This window comes from Podarcis filfolensis (assembly GCF_964270895.1).
Source record: "Podarcis filfolensis genome assembly, chromosome: 1".
Lineage (NCBI taxonomy): Eukaryota > Metazoa > Chordata > Lepidosauria > Squamata > Lacertidae > Podarcis > Podarcis filfolensis.
This window is the reverse complement of record NC_139604.1, coordinates 113,965,695-113,986,410: the sequence shown is the minus strand read 5'-3', so window position 1 is coordinate 113,986,410 and position 20,716 is coordinate 113,965,695. Positions and strand designations below refer to the sequence as shown.

Sequence of the window (20,716 nt, the reverse complement as noted above, 5' to 3'; positions counted from 1 at the left end):
TCCTTCAGGTATCTTAACATTTGCACAAGTACACTTTTTTTTTTAAAGGAGGGGAGCGAAATACCCCCAAAAAACCAAGCCCAATGTAGACAGAGCATGCTCAGTGTTCAGCAGAAGCCACAGAATGTTAAGAGTTAGCTGGATGCAAACAGAAATCTCTGAGTGGCCAACTTGAGCCTCTCCCAGTTTATATATTCTGGAAGAAAGCATGGCTGGTTGCTGGAAAACTGAATAGGAGCACTCCTGTAAGAGACCAAAGGCAAAATGCAACATTTTGTTTTCCGGTTCCACTTTATTTATTTATTAAAAAAATTATATACTGCTTAATTGTAAGTAAAACCGCTTGTGACTCATTATTATTCAAGATTAACTGAAGACTGATTCTAACTTCTTTCCATTGTTTTGACCCTGCCTACTTAGAAGCAAGTCAAATCACAGATTTGCAGAGTTGGAAGGAACTACGAGGCTCATCTAAGTCCAACCTCCTGCAATGCTTTCTTTCACTCAATGTGAGGCTCAAACCCACAACCCTGGGATTAAGAGTCTCACGTTTTACCCAACTGAGCTACTCCCAGGTAAATGGGGTTAGGGGTGCAGCTTTAGGCATTTAACCAACCTCCTCCTTGTTGTCCCATCAGAAAATGTCTAAAGCCACTCAACAGTGCCCTCTTAACAAAACCATATGTTCTCCAAAGTACCGTAGAACAGCAAGAGAATGCATAGGGAAGTCCATAGTGATTGCCACGTGAGTGGAGAAGTTGTGTACCTTGCTACTGAAATTCCCTTTGTCTGGAGACTAACAAAAGCCAAACAATTTCTGGAATTATTTACAGTCCACACTTAAAGTTTACGGGCATGGCCAGATGGGGTTTTAGCAAAGTGTTTTGATCAAATAGCTACAAAAACTGGATACTTATCCTACTGATACCTGTCTCTGCCTTGTATTCCTAGGGATGGCATAGTGCAGGAATACTTATATATGAAGTACTAATAATACATTACATTCAAATAGCATATTTTGGTGTCCAAAATGCTTTATGCACATATCTCAGTAAGCCTTGCAACAACCTTGTAAGGTTGATCAGTGTTATCATGTACACACATCCATATTATTAATAATAATAATAGGCTTGAAAGAATAATGGAAGGACCTAAGGCAAGGGACCATAGGTCAACAAGTAGAGCACCTATTCTGCAAGCAGTCCCCAAGTTCAGTCCCTGGCATCTCCAGCTAAGAGGATCAGATGGCAATGCGACATGAAAAACCTCTGCCTGATGCCCTGGGGGAGCCACTACTCATCAACGTAGGCAATACTGCACCACAATGACAAACAAGTCTTTATTTTGTCAGGCAGCTTTCTAAGTATCTTGAGAGTTTGTGGCAGAGGTAAAATTTGAACCTATGGCTAACTCCTTAAGGCAACAAGGCAGGGCAGATTGCAGGGAACTAAAGCTGGCAAAAGGTAGGAAGGGATCTGCAGAGAAGAGGTCTGAGAAAGCTGGACAAAATCTTCAGACAAGGACATCTTTATGTTACCCTTAATCTTAATTTTCACTGTGCATGTTGCCTTTCGGTTACGCTACTGAGAACTGAAAGGTGGTTTTTTTCAAAGCAGAATTTGGTATATTGGCTTCGCTTGCTTGAACGTAAGAGGAGCCCTGATGGATCAGGCAAAAGGCGCCTCTACTCCAACTCTCTGTTCCCAAAGCAGGCAAACAGATGCCTATGGGAAGCCTGCAACAGGAGATACGTGCAACAGTGTTCTTCTACCTTGCGATTCCCAGCAACTCGTATTCACAGGCATGCTGCCTCCAACCACTGTTGGAACGACATAGCCGTCATTCTGCATCCTCCATAATGAGTGGGGTCACTTGCACGTGTCACCTGCCAGAGGGCTGTTGGGTTTGCCTTCTGTTTGAGCACCCTCTGCCCTTTGCTTGTTAAGGTGACCCAGTAATGATCTATGGCCCGGGAGAGGACCCAAAATCCAGAAGTTGCCTTTTCGTTTGATTCGGGGACTTTCTGGTTTAGAGCTCACCCTGACGTAGCACAATCCTATGCATGTTCACTTGAAATTAAGTCCTACTAACTTCAGTTACTCCAGCTAAGAGTGTATATGATGCCCCATCCTTGGCCGCGAAGCTGTGCCAGCTTTTAACAGGGGAAGCCACAGAAGGAATATTTGTCTTTCCCAATGGCCGCGCACGTCTACTTCCTGGTGTGGCTTTTGATGCTCTACTTCCCCAGCACCTGCTGTTAGCATCAGGATAAGTAGCACAGCCGCGGCTAAGCTAAGGAGGCCTGCCAACACATGGCCTCACAGGTCATTCCTTTAATAACTACCTGGGCCCTGGCAGACTAATGTTTGGAACAGCCTGCTTTTCTGGCAACAAAGGGAGGAGCCACCGCACCTGCCAAACTGCCTCTCTCATTAAAGGAACAGGAGTCCCATTGGTGGGGGAAGGGGAGGAAGTAGTGCTACAGCAAAGGTGGTGAGATGTCCATTTATTTAAGAGCCTATTGTATTTCTGTAGTTCGGGAACACCTGCTTTCTGATTTGACCCTGCTTTGTCAAACTCTACAGAACAGAGAGCAAAATTCCTTGGTTCCTTCCCCCACCTCCACTCCATCCCCATGTTGATCTGGCAACCCTTGTTCTAATCTGCCCATTTTGGAATTACTGTTCTAAGCCTACAGCAAGCAGCACAGCAGGCAAACAGAAAATATTTCAGCGGGGGTTTTTTGCACCAACTCAGCTTGCAAGGCAGGAATGAAGCACATTAGATCGGCGGCAGCATTTTCCAGCAAATTCTCTCTTTCTCTTTCTCTACTGAAAGTTGTCAGTTGGGGCTGTAGCTTTTATGCAACGTATAATAAATGGGACACAAAGTCATCAGGTTACTATTGCTGAGACATTGTGCACTGCTATATGGGATCTCTTCCTCATCAGGTTTGTTCTGTTCTTCCTACATTTCCGAACTAATACTTAGCCACAGTCATTCGCACATTATATTTAGTAGTCATGAAAAAATCACTCCTATAATGGGATCCCACGTCCCAGGGAAATATAATGTTCTGTTTCAGAAATGTTCCATCTACTCATCATCTCCAGATCTGACTCTGGAATTCACAGGTATGGAATCAGTTTGAATGCACAAGTCACAGGACTGTTGCAAAACTGAGTGTACATGAGTTTATACGGATATGCAGTTGTTTTCTCCTAGATGGAAGTTTGTTCCTCTATGAAAAAAATGTACACAAATCCGCCTTGTATTGCTGGTAGCCAATCCTTAACCGTTTCCTCAAATATTCAGGAGTAATCTCACCCTTATGAACCTATAAGCATGAAGCATTATCCCATGGGTGACAAAGGATGCAATCCTAAACACACTTGCTCAGGAGTAAATCTCATCGTATCTTCTGAGTAAGCATAGCATAGGATTTCACCGCAAGCAGGACCTGAGAACTGCCTGACACTTCACTATTCCTACTGGCAGAAGATTCAGGACAAAAGGGGGGGAGAGCACTTCTTCACACAATAGTGTAATTCACTTGTGGAACTCATTGCCACAAGATGTACTAGTGACATCCATTAGCTTCAACGGCTTTAGAGCAGGGGGAGATGGCAAATTCACTGAAGATAACGCTGAGAATGACCCTAGTTAGATCGGCTGTACAGAACCACCAGCTTCCAGAGGCACTTTTGCTTTTGACTATTACCAGTTGCCTCCACATCTCACTTGCGGGCTTCCCAGGTGAATCCAGCTTGTTGCTCCTGTAGGAAACATGGCCCTTTGCTTTGATCCCACTGCATACACAGAGTACATTGAAAGCCCCTAAGAATCCCGGGAAGTGTGGTGGTATGAAGGTCAATCTACAATTCCCAGGACTCTTGGGAAATGTCTGGGGGTACACAGGATCGCCCAGGTGTGCATGCATGCCCGGTTCCGCAACAGCTGTTGCGCTGGCAGGGAAAGCATCCTGGCCAGATACTGGGCGGGGGAGATAAAGGACACAGGCAGCTGCTACCTTCTGTTTCTGCCAGCTCAGCCTCTAGCCACCCACCCACCAGGGGTGCTAACTTGAATAAAATACTGGGGGGGGGGAGGTAAACCCCTCCCCGCATAATTGACCACATGATGTGATGCATGGACACAATTTGAATGGCAACGACCATCAACTTTGGGGTGCCCGCCCCTCTCAAATATTTCATTGGGGGAAAGGAAGGGACCCTGGCCCCTAGGGGTCACCCACCCACCCACCCTTCCCAACCCATCCCCTCTGGCCAGCCACCTACCTAGCTTAGACAGCAGGGTGGACATGCCCCAGACGAAGAATAGGATCGCGCAGATGAAGCCGACCTGCTGCAGGAGCATCTCCCGCCTCTTGCGAACTTTCCTCAGCTTGAAGAGGGGCGCCTTCGGCGGGCCGCTCGGCTGCACTTCCAGCCCCATGGCGACCCCGGGGGCTCGCTGCACAGGATGGGGAGGCCCTGCGGGTCAAGAGGAGGCAGCCTCCTTCTCCCCCCACCCCTCCGCGCCTTCGCGAGCGGGGCTCACTTGCGGGGGGTCCCCGCGGAGGGCTCCATCCCCACGGCCAAGAGCCGGGTGCGCATCAACAGGGAGTCACAGGACGGGGAGCGGGGGGGAGCGGGCCGGTGCGCAGCAAGGCAAAGCCTCCTCGGCAGCTTGCAGGTGGGGAGTTCGGGGTGGCTTCGCGAGCTCTGCTCAGGCTCAGGAGCCCGTCGTCGCCCCACGGCAGGCCTGGCGCCGGAGGCAAAAAAAATATTAAAAGATCCAGGCAAGAAATCACCGCCGGCGATGGAGAAGCAGTTGCAGCAGCAGCAGCAGCATCCAGCAGCTTCCCTCCACAGCGGTGGCGGGAGCCGAAAGTGCCCTTGAAAAACCCCAGGCAAGCGCCGCTTCAGGACAGAGAGCGATCAGGACCGCAGCAGCGCAGCTCCGCGCAGCATCCCGCTGGAAAGTTTGAGAGCCCCCTTTCTTCCCTCGCCAGCGGCTTGCGAAGCATCAGCGGCGGCGGCGGCGGCAGCGGCGACTCTCCTCCGCCTCCTCCTCATGAGGCTCCACATCCCTCTGGCGGCTCGGAGTTGTTGGGCTCCCGGGCGCACCAGCCACGCGCTCTCCTCCCCCTGCCTTTTTCTCCGGGCGAGGAGCCACCAGCAAGGGGCAAGTTCCTGCGCTGGCTGGCTGGCCGGCTGGCTTGCAACGCCTCCTGGTCCTCCTCCTTATCCCGCTCGCGGGCAACTTTCTCTCCCTCAGAAGCACCTCAGCGCTTCCCTCAACCCGCGCAAAGTCACCCCCCACATACACACACTCACTCGTCCGCGCAACCAACGCGCATGCGCCTCCTCTCCGGGCACCACAGGGTCCCCTCTGCGCCTCGCGCTGACGGTCACCTGCAGAACTGTTTGTGCATTTTCCCGCGCTCGGTTCTTCGCGGTGGGCGGGGGGAGAGAAGGAGGAGCAGGAGGGGATTAACTGACCAAATTAATCTTTTCCCCTAAATGGCGCAGGAATTATCTCTTCTCTATTTAGCGCTTGGCAAGTGCTGTGGGTTCGGGGATGAAGCGTGCAAGAGCATGTGCTTGCGCCGCTGAGCCCAGCCCTGTCACACTCAAGATCACACCCAAGTTGCTTCCCCCCCCCCTCGCCTTTCCCCTTCCCTCAAGGTGGAATGAATTCCCTCAGCGATGAAGCCATGGGCGTAGCTAAGGAGGGGAGCAGCTGCCCCCTCAGATCAAGTAAAACAATAGAAATACTTCACTAACTGACCAGTCAAGACGATTCTGCCCACTGACAAAAGTCCTATCCCCGCTAACAAAAATCCTGGCTATGCCCATGGATGAATCCCGCCTTTTCGAAATGACGACATGATGGAAAGGTTGAGGTGGACTGGGGACTGTATGAAGCTGCCAATTTGGGTGAAAATGTTTATTTCAGACATTTAAACATAATTTGAAGAAGAAATCAGAAACACTGGCTCCTGTGGGCTCTTTCAAACTGCCTTTCGTTGAACGCAAAAGTTGGGTCTCTGCATACCCTCCAACATTTCTTAATGAAAAATGAAGTTTACTCCAAGTAGACCTGTGGAAATGAATGGGCCTTACCCTTACTTCATCATGTTCATTTCAGTGGGTTTGCTTTGAGTAAAAGGCAGCTGAATACCACCCTGGGGCATCTGCAGTATGGTTCCTCAGAAGGTTTGCTTAATCACTGCAAAAAAAATTTAAAAGGCTACAAAATTCACCAAAGTCCAGTGGTACCTCTGGTTACAGACGCTTCAGGTTACAGATGCTTCAGGTTACAGACTCCGCTAACCCAGAAATAGTACCTTGCGTTAAGAACTTTACTTCAGGACAAGAACAGAAATTGTGCGGCGGCAGCGGGAGGCCCCATTAACTAAAGTGGTACATCAGGTTAAGAAGAGTTTCAGGTTAAGAACGGACCTCTGGAACAAATTAAGTTCTTAACCCGAGGTACAACTGTAATGCAAACTATATGTTTGTATTTCAGCCTCAGTCCATTAATGTGATACTTAGGTAAAGGTAAAGGGACCCCTGACCATTAGGTCCAGTTGCGGACGACTCTGGGGTTGCGGCGCTAATCTAGCTTTACTGGCCGAGGGAGCCAGTGCAACTTCCGGGTCATGTGGCCAGCATGACTAAGCCGCTTCTGGCGAAGCAGAGCAGCACACATAAACGCCGTTTACCTTCCCGCCGGAGCGGTACCTATTTATCTACTTGCGCTTTGACGTGCTTTCGAACTGCTAGGTTGGCAGGAGCAGGGACTGAGCAACAGGAGCTCACCCCGTCACGGGGATTCGAACCACCGACGAAAAAGAGGTGCCGGAACTCATCATGGACGCCCCCCTCTTTCTCTAAGAATGGCAATGGCACCTACACAAGAGGTGCCGGGAATGAGGTCTGGTGAGTTCCCCCCTGAAAAAAAGTCATGGATCTACTTTTGAATAGAAATACATCTCACCATGGGGACGCGGGTGGTGCTGTGGGTTAAACCACAGAGCCTTGGACTTGCCGAACAGAAGGTCGGCGGTTCGAATCCCCGCAACGGGGATTGGCCGGCTCCCTCGGCCAATAAAGCGAGATGAGTGCCGCAACCCCAGAGTCGGCCACAACTGGACCTAATGGTCAGGGGTCCCTTTACCCTTTACTTTTACATCTCACCATAATGGGTATCTAATAAAGTCTGCTGTCTAAGTGCTGTTGATGGGCAACTTCACAGCCACTGCTCTCCCTTCTTATGGTAATTTATCTTTAAAATGGGCCAGACAGCTGTTCAAATAGATGACTGTCCTCTAAAAACTAGAACATAGTCACCTTATTCATAAATTGCCTGATTTCCCTCCAATTGAACCCTAACACGACTCTATTCCAGAGACAATCATGATAGGAGGAGGAGGACAAGACCTAAGCCAGGTCATAAAAGTGACATCTGGCAACTTCACCAAATCCTTCAAAGCTCCAGCTGTATCTGTTTAATAGCACTTGTTTCTGAACTGTGTGTACTGACTGATTGTGTGTGTTCAAGCTGTACCTCGTTCTTAGACTCACCTGCCAAGTACACTCATTTGCCTGGCACAGCACTGCTCCCTCTTTTTCTTGGAAACTGGAATTGGCAGCTTTGCTTGTATGAACTGTTTTAAATTATGGATAGCTTAATATTTTAAAATCCTATAATTACTAGCCACCGTAAATATGGCAGGAAGCAGGATCTGAGTGCTGAAATTAACAAATTCAAGGAGTGATCTATCATGTGTTCATATAGTAAATGTAAGACTTATGAGCGCGAAAGTCGGCTTTCTACATTGTAGAAGTGCATGGTGATTAATATTATTTCCATCCTTTGTCATTTCAGGTAACTTTGCTCCACAAAAAATGCCTCATACAAAGCTTGCTAGCATACTATTATCAGGGGTCAGCAAACTTTTTCAGCGGGGGGCCAGTCCACTGTCCCTCAGGCCTTGGGGGGGGGAATATATGGGGGGGGAATGAACGAATTCCTATGCCCCACAAATAACCCAGAGATGCATTTTAAATAAAAGCACACATTCTACTCATGTAAAAACACCAGGCAGGCCCCACAATCCACAGATGCATTTTAAATAAAAGCACACGTTCTACTCATGTAAAAACATGTTGATTCCCAGACCATCTGCAGGCCAGATTTAGAAGGCAATTGGGCCGGATCCGGCACCCAGGCCTTAGTTTGCTTACCCTTCCTATTATGATCCCCTTGTTCAATTAACTTGAAACAGGGCATGTTTTCTTCTGTCAAATGTTAGCTCCCCCTTTCTACCCAAAGATACCTTCTTTCTAAAGGTAGTTCCAGAGCAAGCTCCTTTTTTATTGTTTTGCGTGCAACAACAGTTGGGAGATATTTCTTTCTTTTTTACAATCCCTGTGCAGGTGTCTGGAAACAATAGGCACAAAAAGAAATACAATTTTGTGGGAGCTGTTGTTTTTTTTGTGTTTTTTTTTTTTTTTGTAAAGGAGAGAGAACTTTCTAATCTACTAAAAAGTTCTAGGTATATGCATAGAACTATATGCGGAGAATATAGAGAAACATACTTAACAAGTCTGCATGATTTTCTCAGAAGTTCCAGATTTGAATCTATTTTCCAAGACTGTGATTCTGTGCCTTTGTTCCTTCTCAGTCCTGGAAAGTCCTTGATTTTGCCTCAATTCTCCCTTCAACAGCACTACAAATTATTGTGATGACAACCAATTCAATTTCTGGCTCTTTTGGCTTGGATGACGATGATGATACCACCCTTTATTTGAAGATCACAGGGTGGTTTACATTTGCCACCTTTTGTTGCTGATAGCCAGCATCTCCCAAGGTCCTTAATTTGCTCCTTCAACATTTAAAACTCTAGGTAAACTCAAAAGTATACACTCTTGCCAGGGACAAAACCATGCCCAGTATTTGCTTCTTGGAAGCATTTCACCCTGCTCTTCAGCTGAAAAATCTCCCAGACCTTACAAGGTTCAACAATAGGACAATAGGTTTTTTTATTTCAATTACTTTGTTCCTCTCTTTTCTTCCATGGGAATCAAAAGAACCATGATGGAACCCTGAATTACTGAATCAAGGAGTTAGCAAAGAGTGCATTATATACTGATGTTTTTGGTGCTAAATTTGAACTTCTATTTTTTAAAAATGCAGTAATGCCCATGGCTCTGCTTTTAAAATGTGCACATTTTCAATCAAACTCACAATTCTGAAGGTGCAATGAGTTTGTGTGTGCAGACCCAGTCCCAACACAGAATTGCATGAGAAGTTCCCATATGAATGAGAACTTCATGTTTGCATCAGAGTCCTTTTGTCCATAAGGAAACTGTATGGGGATATGAATTTTTAATCTGGATTTGTAAATGTAAATGTGAAACCTGCATTGTTGCACACACACACACACACACACTTGATCTTAGCCCAAAGGCTGAGAAGTGATACCAGTGTTTTAGAAGACATCTGAAGGCAAACTTTTAGAAGACATCTGAAGGCAGCTCTATTTAGGGAAGTTTTTAATGTTTAATAGGTTATTGTATTTTAGTGTTTTGTTGGAAGCCGCCCAGAGTGGCTGGGGAAACCCAGCCAGATGGGCGTGGTGTAATTAATAAATTATTATTATTATTATTATTATTATTATTATTATTATTATTATTATTTATTTATTTATTTATTTATTTATTTCGTCACCAAATGAAACAATTTGGCTCTCAAACATCTACAAACTATTACAGGTTTTTTAAATATGTTAACATGAGAGGGTGTTTCAGCAAAAGCTCAGTTGAGCAGGAACATCAACTGCAAGGCAGGGGAATTGCCAGCTTTCCTCTTGCGCAACCTGCACTTCGGGCTTCGGGTTCTTGCCATGCTGCGTCGTCATCATGCCAGTCTCCAATGGGGTGCAGAATTTGAATGAAGCAATGCCTTGCTGTGTGGCTTTTGTTTTTGAGGGATGCAGAAGCAGGAGAACAAGTCAGTAGTTTCCATCTGGCACATACTGTCTCTGCAGTGTGACTAAAGCTGCTGACATCACGAAGCACAATTCCCCACCCTCCTTGCAATTTGCTGGCAGTCACCTGTGGGAGAAACTAAGCGGATGGGAGGGAATCAGAATGGGAGGACTCCGAAACAGCTCTCAGAGTGAGTAGCGTTAGTTTGTCATAGTTGAAGTGCTGTAACTATAATGCTGCAAATTACCTATTTCAGTTGACCCTGTTTTCAAAATAGGTTGTGACCTGGGACTGGATCCAGACTTAGCCATGGTTGGAGTAGACCCACTGAAAACAATGGAACAAGTTGGTTATGCTATTTACTAATATCCCCAAATATTTGCAGAGCATGTGTGGTTATATTCTGTTTCAGTTTTTCAAGCGTTCTTTATCCTGTAGGAACCAAAGCGCATGCGCGCGCGCACACACACACACACACACACTCACTTCATTAAAACCACTAGCATTCAATTCACAAAGACTTCTCTTAAGAAGAGGATGAGCCAGATTCTGAGACTGGGAGGGGCATGCCAGGTAATTCAGAGTTTGAATCAGACTATGTAAAGGAATAGAATCATAGAGTTGGAAGGGACCCCAAGGGTCATCTAGTCCAAACCCCTGCAATGCAGGAATCTCAGCTAAAGCATCCATGACAGATGGCCATCCACCCTCTGCTTAAAAACCTCCAAAGCAGGGAGTCTGTGGGAGTCTGTTCCACTGCCAAACAGCTCTTACTGTCAGAATTTCCCCCCCCCAAATGTTTAGTCAGAATCACCTTTCTTATAACTTGAAGCCATTGGTTTGAGTCCCACCCTCCAGAGCAGGAGAAAAACAAGCATGCTCCCTCTTCCACGTGACAGCCCTTAAGATATCTGAAGATGGCTATCATATCTCCTCTCAGTCTCCTCTTTTCCAGGCTAAACATACTCAGTTCCTTCAACCGTTCCTCATAAGGTTTGGTTTCCAGACCCTTTATCATCCTGGTCTCCCTCCTGTGCACACATTCCAACTTGTCGACATCCTTCTTAAATTGCTATGCCCAGAATTGGACACAGTATTCCAGTATTCTGGTAGGCATTCAAAATGAATGAAAAAATAAAATGACTGGGACCCATTTGGTTCAACTATAATTCATTCTAAAATGAATGCATTGTACAACACTTTGGAATGTTCTTAATTATCCTGGAGTGCCCATTCCTCGTTCAGCAGCAAGGAAGACTTGTGACATGGATAACAGTGCTGGATTTAGAGCAGCGTGGGAGGTTATCCCACACAGGGCACTGAGCCAAGGGGATGCAAAATTTCACCCACTACCTTTTCAGTGCAGCAGGAATAATTCCTTTTCTCAAAGCAATACTGATAATTTCTGAGTAATCCTGGTCCTAGCAGATTCTGATAGCCAGGATAGGCAAAGAGTCTAGTACACAGGTGGTAGTCCTCAAAGCCTCAAGTACCTTTTCCACATCCTTTAAGTAGCACTAAAGGTATCCAAAACTATCTAAACTAGACAGTCTCCTGGCTGCATCCATCACTGATTCTGCGAACAATATGCATAGCTGTCAACGTTTCCCTTTTTTAAAGGGAAATTCCCTTATTCTGAATAGGATTCCTCACAAGAAAAAGGAAAAGTTGACAGCTATGACAATATGGCATCCAAGTCATTACATATGCGGGTGGATTTATCTGCAAAATCTGACGTTTCTATCCAAAGAACTTTATGCTCTTCCTCAGCACCAGTTATTGGAAATTTGCTATCTAATTAACTAGCTCAAAAGTTAAAGAATTGGCCAGCTTTTAACTTTAACTAGCTGGATTTTCCGGTCATCAACTTTCCATTTTTGCTAGATAAAAAAGAGTTAACTTTAACTTTCTTTGAAGTACAAGTCAAAAGTTAAAAAAAATGAAATTCAGCTTTCCCAGAATTTCCCCCCACACAGACACTTGCTAGGATTCCCTATGGAATAACAATATTTCTTTAATTGAAACTCTAGGATCTGGGCTGGCTCCAGATTTCTGGGAGTTCTTCCTGCACACTGGGAATCAGTGGGCCTCCCTTTTCTCCTCAAGCCACAACCTCTTGGCCACATCCAACAATGCAAATTGTTTGGGGTTTTTTGCAGTAAGTTCTGCTCTGCTTACATCTGAGAAGCATTAATTTACAGAGCCTCCACCTGGATCTGTGATGTGCTGCTGCTTGTAGCTGAGTCCCCAAATATAGCTTCCGTTTGTACCAATAGAACACACACACATAAGCTCATTCGATCACATGCTGTTACCGAGAAATTCCTTATGACTGACTGTATGGATCACAATGAGAATAGGGATTGTAAGACATAGCTGAACAGCTTTCTAACGAAGTTCACTAACACCATCCTGTTCATATGAGAAGATGAGCGATTTGTTTTAGTGCACAAGCTAATAAATTAACTGAGCTACAATCCGACAACGATGTGTGTAAGCCTCTCACAAATCACTCCTAACTCCTGTAGTTACTCCTCACTTCAAGTGCCAATGTTTGACCACGTTGGAACATTTGTCCAGCCATAAAACTGTCAATACTGAGGTGTAGAGACAAACCGAGTAACCTTTCTATAAAGCCAGTGTACAACATTCATAGAAACATTTACAAATCCAGATTAAAAATTCATATCTCCTTAACAGTTTCCTTATGGACAAAGTTCATTTTGTGAAGCAGAGCAAGCAAAGGGTTTAGTCATATGGCTGCATTCAGATCAATAATCAGCTGCTGCACACTGGGTCAACATCTTCATCCACCTGTGTACTACAACCCCAAGGTCTCATTCCTGGTCAGTTACCACCAGTGTATATGTGAAATTAAGATTTTATGCCAAGACATGTATCACGTCACCCTTATTTACATTGAACTGCATTTGCCATTTTACTGCTCATTCACTCAGTTTGGAGCAGTGCCAGATTAAAACCTGTGGAGGCCCCTAGGCAGTCAAAATTTTGGGGGGCCACCCCCACAAACTATCTCCTAATACATTTTTGAAAACTTCGTATCTGGAGGTTTCTCGTGCACATGCTCTAGTGGGAGAACATTGAACTAAGAAAGCTTTATTGTAATTTTCTTTCGGGATCAAATCAATATTATTTTGATCTGTTGTCGTGGGGTCCCTAAAAGGCATGGGGCCCACAGGCCAGTGACTACTCTGCCTCTTTGGTAATCTGGCACTGGTTTGGAGAGGTGCTCTTATATTCTGTAACATTACTTCCAAGGTCAAAATAAACAACTACGGGGATAAAGGGCAGCCTTGCCTAGTTCCTTTTCTTGTTAAACATTCATCTGAGAGATCATTACTTACTAATATATTTGCAGATTGTTCAGTATAGATTGCTTTGATTCTTGCTAGGAATACAGATCCTTTTGTGGGGAGGGAACAGTGGCGTAGCGTGGGTTGTCAGCACCCGGGGCAAGGCAAGTAATTTGCGCCCCCTAACCCGTGGATTTGCGCCCCCTAACCCGTGGATTTGCGCCCTCTAACCCATGGATTTGCCCTAACCCCAGATGTTGCGCCCGGTGCGGCCCGCCCCCCCTGCACCCCCCACGCTATGCCACTGGGAGGGAAGACACTTTCTATAGCCCTACCTTTTCGAAAACTAAGCTGACTCTCCCACTAGCTAGATCTGTGTTGTGTGGAGCCATATGCATAGTAGACTATTCTTTTCACCGCTTTTCCAAAACTGGAGTTTTTAGCCTAGTTTTCTGCAGCCCCTCAAACTTCTCTGCTGGGGTAGCGCAAGTTCCTGCAGACTTTCTGCACTTAGAATTTAGCTCCTAAGTGCTTTCAGGATGTGGCTCCTACCACATGTTGACTTTACTGTGCCCTTATTAGTCTCTGGCCTGTTTTAATTAAGTAAGTGGGTATTGCTTACCCTCTCCTTGCATGTCTACTTAACTCGCCTTGGCTTTTTGTCAGCTGGGGCTGAGACGCTTCATCATATGAAATGAATGGAAGCACAGTGAGGCCTCCAGAGGAGGAAGTGTTCTTGGTAGATTATGCCCTCAGAGGCAGAACTGATAGGACATGCAAAGGGTAACAAAGAGCCCAACTATTGAGTGGTATTTCACTGAACGTTTATTCAAAATACTCTGGAGATCCCTATGCTTTTCACTGAAGCAAAAGCAAAGAAAAGGGAAAAGTTTACAGGACAGAAGCGGAACTTTAACTGAAATGTTGCTGTTTGGGTTATTTCCTCTGCACAGATAATTGTTTAGATGCCCTCAGATGCTCCCAAGTTATCTACAAAAGCAGTGTGTTCTTGTGGACTAAAAACAAAAGCCTGGAACAGTTCAAACGATCTTTTATCTTTTAGATCTAAGCATACCTTGAAACCAATTGTGTGCTGTTTACAGGAGATTTACCATGACATTTAATGACCAATCAAATGCTATGGAATTCTCATTTATTTTACAACCACAATCAGAAGACCAAGTCCATAAATATCCTGCCCTGCAAACCCTGCCCCCCCCAAAAAAAATCACAAACAGGTGTGGTGATCCAATACTCTGACCATGCTGGGCAGCTGCAACACCCATGCCTATGCCTGTAGAGCAGGAATGAGGAACCATTCTTGGCCAGCAAGGGGGTCTAATTTGACCTGTGAGGCCATTTCCACCAAACTGCTTGCACCTGCCCATCAGCTGATCCTGCCTTCGTTGTATGCCCTTTTCCTAGGAGGGAACAGGATTGCATGGCTAAGGTAGCAAGATTTAAAGCCCTTTGCAAAAGCACTCTTTGAAGCACATCCATGCTTTTTCTTTAACCCACCCCCTGCCTGTTTAAAAGAGAAATACTTCAAAGCGCATGTTTGCAAAGGATTTTAAGACAAATCCCATGCTCCTGTTTTAAGACTCAAACGGGAGTTCAGGGGCAAAAAGCCCTTTGCGTACACCACGCACAAGGGATTTTGAGAGTTAGGTGGAGCCACTCACCTGTCAATCATGTGAAGTCATACTAACACCATGTGACTGATAGTTGGCTGGCCCCACCCACATGTCCAAATAAGGATCTAGCCCACGGAGCCAAAAAGGTTCCATATCCTTGCTATATCGCTCCCTATGCTGAATCACTAACAGAGAAAAGGGTGCAACAGTAGCCACAGAAAGAAAAGGTATCAGGTAGCTCTGTGCTGTATGAATTGGGAAACATGTCAAGTGACAGGGGCAAGTCTCATCATAAAGCTCTACTGTGGGAAACAGACCTCTCCCCCCCCCCAAAAAAATTAGGAATCGTATTCTTGTAAGTGATTATAAAAAGAAAGAGAATGCTGTATTTCACTAGGTTGGTCTTATTAAAAATAATCTCAACTACTACTTCTGGTCAGGCTACGGCAGGTTTGCATGGAGCAGCAGAGTGTATTGGATGGGAAGACGTTGGTATGATCTTGTGCTTCTGCAAATGAATGGTGCAGAAGCACATTCCCTAATTTCAAAAGCCACAACGGGGAAAGAATTAATGTACAGTATTGTTAGAAGCCACTTCCTTTCACCCAACATGTGAGGGATTATCATTAATGCTGTCAGGTCTCATGGAAATCACAAGGATCAGACCTAACTAAGCATGTGGTTACTCACAGGCAGGCAACTTTCTGGTCTCCTTCTCGACTGAGAAGTTTCTCTTGGCTTTAAATGCAACGTTGTGCAGCTTTAAGAACCTGCTGGGGATGCACGACCCTTTGGAGATTAACTGAAAGGGAAATGATGTTTTGTGAGTCAACTGAACAAAGGAAACCCACTAACCATAAGAAGTAATCTCAGTTCAGATCATATGACTACAATAGTGCAGTTAAAGCTGGAATTATACTAATCTTCCAGGCGCAAAAATAATTCATACTTCAAAACCACATGATTAATCAGCAGTCAGTGATCAAAGTGCAAGTCAGTGAATGTGTCTACATACCAGATAAGATTTATACAGGACCTGGCATCCCAACCCGGCAGGCAGACATAGCTGAGATGAGCACAGAGCTCTGCCCCCTCTGAACAGGTTACAACTGGATACAAAAAAATTAAGGTTTCCCCACATTGAAGAATTCAAGTCTGCATAGAGGCGACATCTTCTGACCTGCTCACACTGATCTCTAGGCGTGGGTTGTGGGAACTGGCTATGCATGTGCTACTAAGCATGAGGACTAAGCATGGTTGCTCTCTTAGGGTGCCTGCAGACTGTCGGTATTTTGCAAAGGCTGATTCTGTCACTTGCGTGTTGAGACCCTGAAACCTCCCCCCTAAATAAATCCACACATGACTCAAAATTTTGGTTTGGTTTTTGGCAGAATTTAGGCCACAACTTTATTGATTACAGAAAGTGACTGGTTGCATAGGCTCTGGTTTGACTAGCTCCCTGCCATGCAGGTAGCGCTGACCCAGGATTCCAGCATAGGTCAGCCAAGAGTGAACACCTGAATAAGCAGAAAGCCGGGAATGGGCTAACTCCACCCAAATGTCCCCCTGAACTCAGACACGGGCACAACCCCCTCTCAGGGGTTGACCAAACCATTGAGTCCCTAGATTCCTTTAACGGGATACATTTCACATAGGGATGGCGAGAGCGTTCTCCCATCCCTATCACCTGAACAAGAGCCTATCTGCAACCTTACAAGTTGTGACGATTTGCTCCGCGGCAGGCGAAACCCAAATGGCAACAGCCAATCAGCCAAGTGGGGGAAATTCTTGCCGTGCCCATGTCCCAACGACGGACGACACACGACGGCATAGCAAGGTCAAGCGCAAAGCCCTAAAAGTAGGGAGACATGTGCAGATGTTCCAAATGCACACGCCGAAAGAGGAAGCTCCAGGTCACATGCATGGGCATAAATAGGTCCCTCGAACTGTTTGGACTGCATCCCATTGGCCAGATTGCACCCAGCTACAAGGGACCTACCAATCGGGTGTTGTAGCTGACCAATTGTACCCACCCACAACACAGGGTGTTGGTTTGCCAGGTTTCACGCAATACATGCCCTCTTTAAGGGAGGACCTGATATACCAGCCTTTAGGGTCTCATCCAGAATGGTATTTTATTGCAGGTGTATTCCGCAATATGTTCTCGACATAATAGTAGTGCATTGTTGCAGGTTTATTTCACTTTTGTGTCCTTTGTGCTGCTTCCACAATGCTATACCACATTATTGCTGTTTGGGTGGGTGGGTGGGTGCGTGTGGGTGTGGGTGTAATGAAACAGACGCAAGACAAAAATATAAAAAAAGTGGGATGAACGAATGACCAACAGGAAGACATGAACACACCAAAAGCAAATCTGGATGAATGCTCACTGCCGTATATGTGTCCTTAAACAAATCAGAAGAAATGCTCAATAAATACTGGATATAATTGCATCTTTTTCCATTTTTGATGGGTCTAATATAGGTTTAATATGTGAACCACTTACAATTTTTCTGTTAATAGCTGCTCAGTTGACCATATCACAGGGCTAGAAGGATTCATTAGGTTTTTCTTTAAATATTTGGTTTAATAAAGCAATTTCTGAAAAATTGACTCAAAAATTAAGGGTATCTTGGGGTATAGCTAAATCTATGGATTTTCCCTTTGTTTGGCAGCCATTTGCTATTTATATGAGAAGTCAATCACAGGGATTGCAAGTCCCGATGAAATATGGCATTATTTGGTATTCATAACATTTGTTTTGTACTCTCTTTATATCTGGTCAGTTCATGTTGTAACATCTAGTTTATTGGGTAGTCTCTTGAGAATGTACTTTATTTTATGTGGTAAACAGCTGTGGACCAAGTTGTTGTCTTTTGTATAGTTTTTTTTCCTTTTTCCTGTTTTTGTTCCTTTATATTTTTATATTTTTTGTTCCTTTATATTTCTTACTGGCCAGTTATTTTAATGTTACAATACAGTTTTGCATTATTATTATTTTTTTAAAGACTGGCTATAATCTTACACAAGCCTTGGCAGTGTGTATAGAGGTCCCGTGCTGCCCAGATGACAATTCTCACTGCTCAGCTTCACTGAAGTGGTTCTTTCCTTTCGTTGGACAGAGGAGAGAACATGAGACTTTTGTCCCATGAACTTCTCAGGTTCAAAAGTCAATGAATTCTCCCTCATCCAATTGCCATGTCTAAGATTTACAGCAGCAACTTATCTTTAGGAAGAAAACTCTGCACTTGCTAGCAAACAGCTGCCATAAACCTTTGAGCCAGGGAACTCCCTCTGAGAAGATAAGTGAGATCAGTTCATTTGATGAGAATGTAGTGGCACTCAAAGAAAATCGTGAGCAAACCAGCCCAGACTAAAAGCTCTGGCTATTAGCCACAGATTGCACCAGTTTTCACTGCCGAGGATCAGTCTAATGAAATGTGAAGTAATAATGTAGAAGTGGGTGTCTTGAGCATATGCAGAGTGCCCTGGCTCACTAAAAAGTAACTTTTACTAACTCCAGCAAATAAGGGATTAGAGGGAAAGGCAGAAAGCTCTCCAGGTCAAAGGATGTCCTACATTAACCCTGTCTAAAATTACAGGGAGAAATAAAAGTTATGAGACGCACACTCAGTTTCACCAAAGAGGGTTCACAAACAGGGGCTCCCTGAAAAACATTAAGGTAGGCCCAAGTTAACGTTATGATGACCCTGAGGAAGAAAGGGTCTAGGTGGCATGTTAACAACTGATGATGATGATGATTTTTATGACTAAGTATAAATAATTAATAAATATGCCCAAAAAGACTTCTGCTTCAATATAGATGTCATCAAATTATCTAAAATTAAGAAAAAAAAATTCAAATCAAAAAGCAGATCTCCAAAAATGAATAATTCGCTACACCAGTTTCTGTAAACGTAAAGAAAAGCAACCCAACCTGGCTTCGAAGGTGGAATTATGTATCGTAATTCGTCTGAGGTACTCATGGTGGCACACATACATGGCTTTCCCTTCCTCCCTGTCCTCACAGCAACAGCAACCCTGTAAGCAGTGTTATCTGAACTCACCATGAGCACCTCCCTCGTTCTCTTATAAGGCAATGGCACCTACCTGAGAGGTAGCAGAACTGAGTTCCGGCGAGTTCCGGCTGAAAACAAAAGCCCTGCCTGTAAGGAAATAAGGGCTTGTCCCCATTTCCACTTGTCCTGTGCTTAGACAGCATGGGCTTGAGTGGTTTTCACTTGTCCCCCACTTTCTAGGCATGGATCTGAGCAGTTTTGGCCCACTGCTTTCCCCTGGAAAACCCACTCTTCAGCGACAAACCCTCTGTTCATCCCTGGAAATGATAGTCATTTGTTCCAGTTCTGCTCTAAAGATCAGGTTTTCCCAGGCGGAAGCGGTGGGACAAACAGAAGCCCTAAGTCTAAGAGAGAGAAAAAGAGAGATTAGCTCAAAGTCACCCAGTGACCGCTGAGCTTGGAAACAAAGAGCCTCAAAAAAATATGAGAGCTAAGGCCCTGTTAGGCCTTCATCTGGGGATATAAGGAGGACAATTACTGCAACAGAATAATATTGAGTAGAAGCGTTTTCTACCTGCACGCTCTAAGTGTGCAGCTTTGGCATGCGGCTCTTTTGCAAGTGTGCCAAATGTATTTTAAGCTCAGCTTTCATGGATGCTGACACCCGTCTCACTTATTGCAAAGTATCAGCAATAAGCTACCTTCCAGCATTCAAACAACAACCGCATTCAGGCTGGCCTGTCCAAGTCAGGCACCAGCTGGACACAGAAGTAATGCCACACTCCTGTGTCATCTTAAATAAAAGCATCAAACAGGATGGCTGAGGGGGTCAAATAGCTGCCCTTTGCCTGGCTAATTTTGCATGTCTTTTTCCTTGTTTTGTTTAAATACTGAAGTGCCTAAATCCTGAGCCACATTTCCACCTTTCTCGGGATGAAGTGATGTTTGAGCCATGTCACCATGGAAACCTGGATGAGGTAGCTGAGTGCGAGAGCCGGTTATCCAGCATTAAAATATCCAGAGATGTCCTGGACCATCCTTAAGAGGGGGGGTGTTCATTATTTAATTGTGTTTGGGGTTGTGCTTTGTGTCCATCTTCTTATCACTGTATGAGATGGCGCTTCTTGCATCCACTATGAATTAGGTTGTGCGTGTTTTTCCGCCTTCTGAAATCCTCAGCACATAAAAGGATGCTCAACAAAAGAGTCTGTCTTATTCTTTGGGCATAAATGGCAGCAATTGTAGGGCAGCTGTCACTCTCCACTGATAATGGAGTGTGTCATTTTGAGAGGAAGTAGTCACATTTAAAAGGTTCGTATCCATCCTTGCCTTTGCCCGTTCCGCAGGAATTAGAAGGAAGAGTTCCATACCAACTGGTTGTCTCAGAAGGAGCTTGCTAACCAGAAGGCTGGTGGTTTGGCAGCCCACTCAGGGACAGCTGTGGACAGGATTCCTGCATTGCAGGGGGTTGGGCTAGATGACCCCAGGGTCCCGTCCCACTCTACAATTCTATGATTCTAAGAGGTAGACTCGGTTAGGGAAGGGAGACCATGGTAGATGCCCTGTCCAAACTGGTTGGTATGTTGGAAGCACAACTAGAAATTCAGATGCAATGACCCATTGTACCACACACACACACACACACACACACACACACACACACACACTATCTCTCTCACACACACACATGGTTGTTAATGACACATTTAACATCACATCTAGTTTGGCCTTTACTGAAAGTTCTAAGT

At 45.1% G+C, this 20,716-nt stretch overlaps 1 protein-coding gene and 1 long non-coding RNA gene across 4 annotated transcripts in view; both read right to left on the bottom strand.

Annotated features, from left to right (window-relative positions):
- Positions 1–5,530, bottom strand: part of SLC24A4 (solute carrier family 24 member 4) — a 113,412-nt gene extending 107,882 nt beyond the window's left edge. Inside the window, exon 1 of one of the 2 annotated variants that reach the window (XM_083614802.1) lies at positions 4,299–5,530. In XM_083614802.1, the coding sequence (XP_083470928.1) occupies positions 4,299–4,455 (157 nt within the window). In that variant the 5' untranslated portion in view covers positions 4,456–5,530. The remainder of the gene's footprint in view (positions 1–4,298) is intronic. The other variant, XM_083614803.1, reaches the window with a different exon arrangement.
- A 4,220-nt stretch (positions 5,531–9,750) lies between these two features.
- Positions 9,751–19,437, bottom strand: LOC310766508. Of its 2 annotated transcripts, none has more exons than XR_014550210.1 (4): positions 19,017–19,437; positions 15,640–15,751; positions 10,249–10,328; positions 9,751–10,139 (listed from the first exon to the last, which is right to left on the bottom strand). It is a non-coding gene; the product is annotated as an uncharacterized lncRNA (long non-coding RNA). The 2 variants fall into 2 exon arrangements; XR_014550211.1 differs by lacking the exon at positions 19,017–19,437 and adding an exon at positions 18,887–18,989.
- Between the last annotated feature and the right edge of the window lie 1,279 nt (positions 19,438–20,716).